Source organism: Macadamia integrifolia, chromosome 6, assembly GCF_013358625.1.
Source record: "Macadamia integrifolia cultivar HAES 741 chromosome 6, SCU_Mint_v3, whole genome shotgun sequence".
Taxonomy (NCBI): domain Eukaryota; kingdom Viridiplantae; phylum Streptophyta; class Magnoliopsida; order Proteales; family Proteaceae; genus Macadamia; species Macadamia integrifolia.
In genome coordinates this window covers 38741658-38753046 of record NC_056562.1, presented here as the reverse complement: position 1 = coordinate 38753046, position 11389 = coordinate 38741658, and the positions used below count along the sequence as shown (strand labels likewise).

The following is an 11389-nucleotide window of genomic DNA, read 5'->3' as shown; positions in this document are numbered from 1 at the left end:
TTGGATATATACATACCTCATCACCGTCCAGCCAACATGTTTTTATCATTTGTTGGTCTTATGAAAGCGTTGCATGTCATTGGGGTTTTGGCCTAAGGGCTATGATCACTGTTATAAAGTGTCACTTTTTTTTCTTACAAAACATATATATAATGCATGTTTAAAAAAAAACAAAATTGGAGACTCTAAAGCACATGATCTATGATTTGATGAACATGACACCATGTGCATATTTGGTCAAGCTTATCAAGCATTAATTTGCATAAGTTTCAAAAACTAAAAAGCAAGGAGGTAGATCTGGTAGAATGTGTATTGTTTGTAATAATTTCTGTCTCGATCTCGAGGAGCCAAGAAGCTAGAGGGGGAAGCTTATGGGGTTCTTAGACTAGGGGTAGTAAAGATTCCAAACTGATACATCTAGTTTGCCCCACATCCTAAAAATTAGCTTCTAAAAGTCAAAAAAAGTTTTCCAAAACATGAATTTCAACAACTATATGAAAACTTGTCTATAGGGACAATCTTCTCTCACAAACTATAGGTAGAAAGTAGAAGAAAAAAAAAATTTTTTGAAAACAAGGACCATCTTCGTTTGCAATTAAAAAAACCCAATAGACATTCATGTCATATATGATTATGGATTAATTTTTAGACCCTTCTCCAGCTACAAATATAATATTTATAAAACTATTTTAAAATCATATCTACTTATGGACCTAAGATTAATGAAAATATGAGAGAAAGGTAATCATTATGGTGAGGCAAAACAAATGGTCCTTTAGATTCAATTCGTGGCATATCTAGGTGATTCACTATATATACACTAGTCAAAATGACCAAATTATCCTTCCATCTTCATGTTTGTAAGTTTTTTTTTTTAATGAAAAAAGAATTTTGTCCGACAATGTCCAGATCTGGTACAACTAATAAAACATTAAATCAGTGAAGAGGTATTTAAATCAGATTTTAACCATTGCATTGGTATCAATACACGTGTCACCTCCTGAAGGTGGTATTTCACGGAATTGTACGAAATCGGAATTGCAGGCGATTTTTTTCCATGAAATGATCATCCCACCTCTCCCTTTAGATGTCCATACACGTGTTCTCATTGATCTACTCTAGCATTGGGTCCATGTTGGCTCACGCACACACAAGAAGCTGATTTTTTCTTTCAATCTTTGAGCATAGAAAGAAAGTCAGGTTCACATGGTGAAGCTGATTTGTTTGTTTTTTTACTCTTAAAGCTCTATCCATATGTGGGATTGGATGGATATGAGATAAATATGGAATCACGGACTGTGCATCTATACTCACGGACTGGTCATGTTTTGTGTATCTGCTCAGACAAAACAAGAATGGTCTGTAGATAAATGTTCGTGTGTTTGTGTATATGTTTTTTTTTTTTTCATCTGCCCCTCTACTGTTATTATTGCTATGATATTGGTATCTGAACAGTACCATATCAGGTATTGGTGATACCGATACATGTTGGCCGATACAGTTGATACAATACTGAAACTTTGAAGTGGAATAGAACCCCATTTGGAGAAGTCAAAACCACTCAAGCCTTGTCACTAAAGGTATTAATTTCAAATCGAAATCGAATACCGAATCCAAAATCGAGCCAAATTAACCGATCGAATCAAACCAAATTAATTCGGTTCAAATTCGGTTTGAGTATGTGAGTATGGACCTCAGTTCGGCTCCACTTCGGTTTAGGGTGTAAGAATCATCTGTTTGAACCAAAACCGAACCAAATTGCTCTTAAAACAAAAAAAATGAAAAAAACCCTAGTATCGTTAAGAGAGATTTTTCAGGTGATAAGTATTTTTTTGCAAATTTATCATCACATATTTACATGCTAAGACAATTTTGGAGTTAGTAATGGCCATAAGGCCCATAACTTGAGCCCATTATGGTCTTTGGTCTATCACAGTCATGGTCCAAAAGTGGAATCTTTTTCATAACCGAATTAAAATTGAGGCACAAAACCAAATTAAAACTGCATATTGATATGTATTGATCGACTATATCAGGTTGGATTAGATATTTTACACCCCAACCCCCCCCCCCCCAACCAAAAAACAAAAAAAAAATTAATACCATCGATTTTTTTACCATTTCACCCTCTAACGATACTAATACCAATAACCCATGTTGGTATCGATGACCTTAATCCATATTGCTACCTTGGCTTTCTTCGGGCTTTATCCGGGACTTGAATAGGTCCATTTTGAATGGAATTGGCTGAAATCAATTGGGAATCAACCCTAAATTGCCAAAATCCTAGACTTTAGACAAGAATCGATTGAGCCGGATTAACCAAAATTGAGATCCGCTGACAATCCTGATTTTTAAAACCATTGCGTTTATCATCATATCTGTAAAATTGGGGCTGAGTTTTTACCCCAATGGCAGACTTTAAGACAACTGGGGTCTAATGTAGGTTAGTAGTTTGTAATAGTGTGGCCCAGTCGCCCCTTGTTGGCCCCTCTTGGTCCCCTACTTGGCACCTAATGGGTCCCTATTTACCCCGGTGTGGCCAGTGGGTCCCTATCTACCCTGGCGTGGGTCTTGCATAATAAATAACTAAATAAATCTGCAAAACCAAGTGGAAGATGAGTACATCTACAATGAATGTTAATTGTTAATGTTATGTATATGTACTATAGTAGTTTTTTATTTTTTATTTTATTGGGGTGAAATGTACTATAGCAGTTAACTAAAATAATGATGGAGACCTTGGGACTGCGATTAATTAATGCCAATTGGTCTTGGGACAGTCACTGTTCGCTAATTGATGTTTTCCAACGGTCTAATTGGACAATAAGCTAGGGAGTTTAAATTTTGAAAAAGAGAGGTGAGAGATGCTAACTATATTAATTATGAACCTTCCTAGTTACTACTTACTAGTTCTCCACGGGCCCCTAATGGTCTGATAGTGATCCTGTGACTTCAATGAGAGATTCTCTCTGCCTTGAAAGTTATAAGAGAAACTGAGAGGAACCCAATGAAGGAATAAGGCTGAGGAGCCATAGTGTCTGTCACTTGTGTCTGTAATGGGAAACTGTTCTAACAAAGGAGCAACTGGAAGAAGTACTAATGGTGATCATCTCATCCGAATCATGACGGATTCCGGTGGGATAATGGAGTTAGAAGGGCCTCTTCAAGTCAGAAACATCCTTGATGACTACCCGGGGTACGGTGTTTTCCGGCGGGATCAGGTGTCTTCGCCGTTATTCCACCATGATCAGCTTCTCAATGGTCAATCATACTATCTTCTTCCACTAAAAAAGGAGTCTATGACTGAGGAGATGGGCTTGGGCTTGGGCATGGACATGGACATGGACACGAAGGTGGCAAGTGAAGGTAAAACCCCGAGACTATCATCGGTAGGAACAGCGACCACCACCACCACCATGGGTGGCAGGCCAGCCGTGCAAGTCTTGCCGTCGCCGGGTAAAGGTGTTTGGAGAGTGAAACTGGTGATTGATACTAAGGAACTTGAGGAGATATTATCTGAGCAGGTGAACACAGAGGCATTGATTGAGAAGATGAGAAGTGCTGCTAGCTCAGCCAATGCCACACCAAAGAGAAGCAAGAGTCCTTGGGGTTTGGCTAGAAGACCACCCATCCTTTCTAATGTGTGTAAGTTGTCCATGGAAGACCACAAGTAGAGCATAGAATAGCATAGCTAGCCCAACAGTTAATGGGCTTCTGTTGTTCTGTATATAGTTAATTGAACACTATTGTCTTATCATATGATAACTCTTGGCAAGCTTTTCGACAACCAATTGAGTGACTACTTTTTCTTTCTCTCTTCTTCTTCTTCTTCTTCTTTTTTTTTAAATTTATTTTTTTCGGTTGATATGAGGTGTTTGGTGGGTCATCTATAATATGTTCATCCAATGGTTGCAGTTTCCACAGTTCATTAACCTTCATAATTTTGTTTAGAGGTAAGACTAGTAAAGCAACCATCGTATCAAACCTAGGTGATTTATTTTCTGCAATTCTATCAGAAGTGGGGAGGGGGAGAGAAGTGAATGCTGGACTGATCCACATAGGCTCCCTTGGTCTGGTGTGCCCTAATATCTGTCATGTAGTAAATTAGGTGGACCCACTTTAGGAATAAGATGAAGTTATAGAAAAGGGTGAGAGTCTGGAGTGTCCCATAAGGACAGAAGGGAGGTATCATTCACATGGTAAAGATGTGAGAGATAATGACGTCATGCTGATCTTTTTCCTAAAATTGAAATTAAGAGGGTTTTTCATCTCCCTAGGTTAGGAGAGTCCGTGTTCGGGGTATCACTATTCCATCTGCTATTACCAAAACCATTATCCGTGGTGATGCGGTGAATATCGGATGATCGAGAGGATCTTAGGGTGTGTGTTCAAATGCTCTCAGTTATCTGTTCCTTACCACACCGCCATACTCACTACAAAGAATAATCATATGATTTCGTATGATCACCTAATCGTATGAGTTGACTTTCAAAATCAGTCTCATCTTAACAACAATTGTCTAGCGAGTTGGTGAGTTGTGGTGTGAAAAAAACCATGCTCACTAGGAGGTCTCTAGTTCGAGTGTCCTAGCTGTTACCTACTTCCCTCCTTACCTACAAAAAAAAAAAGGATAATTTACAACGCCATCCATTGGAGAATGCCAATATTAGAGAGACACCCCTTCTCTTTCACCAAATTAGACATCGATCCATTGTCGTCAGTCAGCGTTACAGAATATACCAAAAATGCTAACATCAACAATTCATATTGTTCCTAAATACTATTTTGCCCTTAAAACTAGGGAAATACCGAAATTTCCCTTAATGGTTGTATTCTCAAAATCGATTGAACAATGAAATTCACAACTCACGATCGTGTGAGTCACTGAGTTGGAGAAGAAGATCCCTTATACCTGATTGATCGGCGACTGCAACCCCTTCCAATGAAGACGCCAAACCTTCTCCCTCACCTCCTCTTCTCCACCGCCGCCACCGCCTCTGCCTCCATGTCCGCCACCAGAGCCTGGCATGCCACAGACAGATCCAACCTCATTGATCCAAATACCGACGATGGAGACTTGCATGGGCTCTTCAATGGACTTACTGGCGGTGAAATCATATCGATCTCTAGACCTTGGTTCTTGATTCTACACCGGAGGTTCGAAAGCTGAGTTTTCTAGATTGCCGCCGTTGACACCACTCCTCCACCACGCTGACACCGCTCCCCTTATCTATTTCTCAAGTTCCCTAATATGGCCAATCGCGTGAGTCACTGAGTTAGAGAAGAAGATCCCTTATACCTGATCGATTGGCGACTACAACCCCTTCCGGTGAAGGCACCAAACCTTTTCCCTCACCTCCTCCTTCTCCACCGCCACCGCCTCCTCTACCTCCATGTCTGCCACCAGAGTCTAGCATGCCATCGACAAATCCAGCCTCATTGATCCAAATACTGGCGATGGAGACTTGCACCTTTCTCTCCAAATGGGTAATTAGATCCTTGATGAGAATTACTCATTTTGGCAGCAATTGCAACCAACCCTTTTGGGAATGGTTTCTATCGAGGCCTGCTTGGGATCGAAGTTGGAATTACCAAAAGAATCAAGAGCGGCTGATTGTAAACATTCGAGGAAGGAAACCAATGGGGTAGAGGGTTTAATTGGACCTGAATCAGAAAGATCACAGAGAGATAAAGGTTTTGAAATAGTCATGGTTGTGAATAGGAATGGGAGGAGGAAGAAGATGAAACTGAGTCCGGTGAAATCATTTATTTTGATCCAAATACCGACGATGGAGACTTGCATGGGCACCATTGGAGGCAGCGCCACTCACCGTCGACGGAATGGGCACAACTTGCCAGTGACAGTAATCTGGATCTTGCCAGACTCACAGGTTGAGGTACGGAAAAGGAACGAGGGAGAGAAGGTGATAAGCGATAAGGGTGATTAAAGGGTATTTTTAGAATAGTATAATAAGGGTGTTTTACTCATAAGAGAAAAATTGTCATTTCACAACATCACTTAACATAGACTGATGGCAAGGGATCCGAGTCCAATTTGGCGAAAGAGAAGGGGTGTCCCTCTAATATTGGTATTCTCCAGGGGGTGGCATTGTAAATTATATAAAAAAAAAGAACACTTGTCCCATCTTATTAAGAGATTCTCTCTTTAATTATAACTAGGTCCTTAAAAATTGGGTGATTTACATCAACTCCCTGACATTTACCCAAATTACATCATTCCCTAAAAATAATAAAATTACATTTAAACCCAAAAATCTAACACCGGTAGCATCTTTATAGGGCCAAGTCTGTCAAGTGAATAGAGTTTTACTGAAAATCCCATTTTGCCCTTATTGTCTTCAACACACCTTCATTTGCGCATAGTTGAGTGGATAGAAGCTCTCAGGCAATTGTATCCAGTTCACCACCACCTCTCTCCGGCGAAGTCTTCTCAGGCGACGGTTTCCTTCGAGTTCTCTTCCAGCGAAGTCTTCTCTGCAGTTGGAGCTGCTTGTTAGAAACCATCTTGACCTGGTCCAGATGCACGGCACCGAGAGGGACTTTATTCACAGTGTGCCACAACAACCTGAAGGCTATCTCTTGTTTTTCCAAGATCTCCATGGACTCCTCTTCAAAAGATGCAATTCGTTGCCTCAACCAGGCCGCGCCTCCTCCTCCGCTGTCATTGTACCCGAGGTTCACACCAAGCTGATCCACACTGCTCCTCCAGCCAATGGTGCTGTCATCAGTAGCTGCACCCCTCGAGGATGCAGTGGTGACATCATCTACAACCCTCAAAACCAAGTTGCTTAACGACCCGGAGGCATTGCTCGCTTCATTCCGCAGGCTGGCACTCCCATTCGGTTGTAAATGGTGCGAACCAAGTGGCGAGCTCTGCGATGATGAATTCTCTGAGATCGGAAATGCTGTCTCCCTAGGCGAAGTCGGAGCAGCAACAAAAAACTGCTCCAAAAGACGAGAAACCAAATTCTCGGCAGCTTCAGGTGAAATTGGCGGGCAATTCTGGGACACAGCCTTAAAAAAATACCCTACAAATTCCAGCCTCGTCATTGATAATGGTAGCAGCAATCACGATCCCTCCCATGATATCAGCGACTTCCGTAGTGAAATCAGAGGATAACTCCGCCGCCTTGGCGACATAAGTAAGGAAATTAGAGTAAAAGGCAGAAATAAAATCAATCTCAAAAGATTGCGGCCATATTAATTGACTAAACGAAGCCTGAATCGATTGGAGAAACCCAATGACCTGCGATCTAGGGCCATGATCGGTATGGCTGGGAAATTTAGAAATAAATCTTGCGAATGCAAGAATGGCATTGAGATGAAGCCGCGTTAGCCTGGGAGATCTAATAGATAAAGAACCCTCAGGAGGGCATCGACTGCAAATCCATCCAAGTTTTTCGGTGAACTGTGATGGATTCTGAGCTATTAAGTTGCAAAGCTCTGTCAGTGCTTCCATGGAGGATTGCGTGGCCATGAATTTGTTTACCCACTCCGAACGCAAAGCTCGTCTTCATGGCCATCTGTTTCCAAGAGGATTAGAAGTGGGAAGAAGAGGAAGAAGAAGAAGTAGGAGGGTAATTAGGTCTTTTTATATTCTAATACTAACAACAGCCCAACAGTGTTATTTTTTGAGTTTAAATGTAATTTTTTAATTTTTAGAGGAATTGATGTAATTTAGGCAAACATCAGGAAGGTTGGCGTAAATCACTCGTTAAAGATTCATCTTGTTAAAGGTTTGGCTTTTGATTTCCCAAGATATTGTAAATGGAAAATATTATTGTATCAAAATTAAATTTCTGTACGCAGCCAAAGTACTAGTGCCACATGACAAGGTGATGTGGTTGACTTGAAGATTTTATATGTTGAGTTGTTATGGTAACTTTTGTCTCATCATCAGTCATCACTCGAGTCTATTGGTTGTGAAGGTTGTGGATTTCAATTGACATTCTTTGGAAGCATTGCTTGCCATATGAAGGTTTTGACTTGAGACTTATTATCACTATCATGAAACACCATTTTATAGTTTGAAAGAAAGGCAAAAATAAAATAATATAAATTACAAATAAAAATCCAACAATTCAATTTGATTTTGGTTCGATTTTGATTTATACAAATTTGTATCCTGATTCCTGAATCAAACCGAAACCGAATCAAAAACCGAGTTGCCGTTATGTAAAAGAGGAGGCTTATCTTATCAAAAGGCCGATAACCCATTGTTGAGTTAGGTTCTGCTACTTATAATGGCGAGAGCATAGGGTTAATATTGCATGAACCAGAGGACGAGATGATCCTGGATGAGTTCATTCACGTTATCAAATTACTGATACTTTTGAGGTGCGACGCCATATCTGCATCGTTTTTCTCTTATGATGATAATGTTAGATGAGTGTTAAGAATTTGCTAGAAGGGCTTCCAGAAGAATACAATTTTGAGACTGCTCTTGCCGATCTAATAGTAAGCTACTACTATCTAATCCTTATGATGGGAGGTTTTTCGCTGTTAATTTCTTTGTTAATGGACCTAATGAGAGGAGATTGGTTAGATATTGCACCTGCAACTTTTTATCTTTGGTTGTTTATCAAATCGAGCATTTTGAAGGGCTGCTCTTTGTTTTCCATTCTGCTTTCTTCTGGATTTCTTGTTCAAAGTTGATGATTTGCACAATGATCCTTCTGGATTTCTTGGCCAAATGCAGTGGAAACTAAGTCTTATCCTAATTACAAGGGTCTGAATCATGGACACTTCTGCTATTCCGCTTTTTAGGGTCACATTATCAGAGAAAATCATTGGGACCTATATAATCTCTGTTTTTATGTTGTCTTATATCTTGTTAGTATACACTTTGTTTTCTTTAGCCACATTTTAAATGTACTAATCAAATTGAAAGATCCATTAAATTCCTTCAATTATTATTATAATTGGTTGTGACTTCCTCTTTTAACTTATTTTTTAGTATGAAAATTGATGAACAGAAGGTTACAAATATTTGGTACTTGTCCTGAATGGATGGTAGTGATGAAAATTATAGTTGAAGTGGTGTGCCAAAATAATATTTTTTTGTTAACCTTGTGTTTTGAATGACTTGGTTGTCATTTGATTTTATTGTTTCTTTTATCTTCCAGAGCAGTCATTTGGATAAATACAATGCTCTTGAGTGCCTATTTTACTGTCTGGGTCGATTTAGCAACTATACCTTTTGGCATGGAAATTTGGCGTAGAACCCCTTGTGTAAATGCAGAAATTTGTGAAAAGTGGCTCATGTAGACTAGTTGTGTGCTTATAGTAATGGAGGGTTAACATTAGCTGCATTTCCACCCAAATGTTACATGTCAAGATGGTATTGGGCATTCACTTTTAGTGTGGAGGAGTGTTGGCATCTTTAGTGTTTTTCTTGATTATGTAATTGATATCTTAACATGTTATGAAATCATTGGCTTTGCTGTAGAGTTGCTTGTTGGAGCTACCCTTTCAAATGCATTGAAACATGAGAACTTGCTAAATTGACTCAAAATGGGTTTCTAATATTGATGTGTGTAACAGCTATAATGGAATCTGAGTTATCTACCCAACTGGACTATGTAGTGAAAGGGAAAGAGTTTATATTAAAACAGATGGACAGAAAAGGTGATACTGCTGGTGCTGTAATCTGTAATCTTTCAAAGAACATTCAGTTTCTAGAATTTCAGGATTACTTAAAGCAAGATACACTTGCCATTGTTGCACTTCTTGGGACCATCAATGACATCAGTGCTAGTGGGTAACTTCCATTGTTTTACACTTTAACATTAAATCTGCTTTTTGCTGCAAGTGCCAACATGGAACATGATCACCCTTTTGTTTGTCTATTGAAGGGTGTTTGCAGAGTACTTGGGTGAAGATTTCATGCTTGCAGTTGTTTGCAAGTTATGCAATAGCATTGAATTTGTGAACAAATTGCACAATTTTGAACTCTGATCTTTATGCCAATTCACAATTTTTTTTTTTCAATCTAGAGCATTCAATATCTTTATCAAAGGTATAGCAGATGATTCTTGAGTTGGCTGATGTTTTTAACAGTTAATTAAGCTTAGAACATTTTTTTTTTCTCTTCCACTGTTGGTCAAATTTTTCCTTGAGACTTGAATTTCTATCTTTGGTGAATGTTTATGATGATTCATGTGTAATTATGCAAGCCTTATGTGGTTGAAAATTTTCAAAAATCATGCATTTATGAGTAGCCAGGTCTCTTTGCCACAAGCATTGAGTTTCACATCAAACAGTTGGAATGCCTATAAATAAAAAAATTCCCACTTAGTAACCGCGCCTCTTTATCACAAACATTGAGTTTCGCGTAAAACGGTTGGAAAGTTGAAAAATTTTTTACTCTTTAATCTAGTCTTGACCTGTAGCCTATTTGGGTTAAGTAAGCCGTTGGGTGTTTTACACCTAATTTCTTAAAGCCCTCTGGCTTGAGAGTAATTGACCTAAATCTTGTTACATGATCCATATAGAAAGCACAAGAGGTCAGGATATTGCATAGATAGAAGTAGTTGTGAAAAAAATAAAAGAAAAAAAACTAAAGCATTATAATAAAGGAGCTTGTATAGCACTTGGACATTATGACAAGATGAGTGGCTTTGAATGCATAAATAGGAGTCAGCTAGCTTGGAAGAGTTTATTTTTCTTTGTTTAGGTTTCTGTTGGATTTTATTGACATGCTTATGGGTCCTCGCTATTGAATTTTACTTGCTTCTAAGTGGTTAAATTAAGCTAATGGAGTGATGAGCAGAGTAGGGACTAGAAAAAGTGTAAGTTGGGGAGTGTGATCATGCCATTATTATAGGTAGAGAATGTCATTTAATTATTGATTTTAGTTGAATATATTATGATTAATTTAACTACAGATTGTGATTTCCTATATATGTAGGGTTTCAAGGGATATGCACGTATTTGATGCTAAATTGACAGAGATGATTCAATTTAGAAGCAAGGGCAAAAGGAGAAAGAGAAAAAATCTACACTTAAGGGCATAAAGAGAATTACACCTTAGATAGGGTGTTGCGCAGAAGGAAGGACAGAAAGGAGAGTAGCGGCAGCCATTTTTCCCTTGAAATGTCTCTCTCCTTTTTGGTTTCATAAAATCTCTTCTATGAAATCTCTCCTTGTCCAAAATAAAATAGGATTCTCTCTTCTTTTTCTCCTAAAAACCCTCCACGATTCTCCCCTCTCCCACTTTTCTAAAATCTCTCTATTTCCTAAATTTTCTCTCATCTCTCTCTTGTCTCTCCCTCATCTCACGTATACTTGTGCCCCTCACTTTTCTCTCACAGTTTTCACCTGATCCATCTCATGCACTCTCTCTTTTTCCGATCTACCCCCTAAA

General features: G+C 39.0%; 1 protein-coding gene and 1 long non-coding RNA gene across 2 annotated transcripts; both read left to right on the top strand.

Moving 5' to 3' along the window:
- Positions 1 to 3059: 3059 nt before the first annotated feature.
- LOC122082283 lies at positions 3060 to 3677 on the top strand. The gene has a single exon (XM_042649744.1). It carries the CDS (start codon positions 3060 to 3062, stop codon positions 3675 to 3677), a length of 618 nt encoding a protein of 205 aa, XP_042505678.1.
- A 4526-nt stretch (positions 3678 to 8203) lies between these two features.
- LOC122082376 lies at positions 8204 to 9960 on the top strand. Its single transcript, XR_006141303.1, has 2 exons — positions 8204 to 8481; positions 9568 to 9960. It is a non-coding gene; the product is annotated as an uncharacterized LOC122082376 (long non-coding RNA).
- The last annotated feature ends 1429 nt before the right edge of the window (positions 9961 to 11389 follow it).

What these genes read in the sequence shown, in the direction of transcription:
- LOC122082283 (XM_042649744.1), top strand. Translation starts at nt 3,060, where the DNA reads ATGGGAAACTGTTCTAACAAAGGAGCAACTGGAAGAAGTACTAATGGT.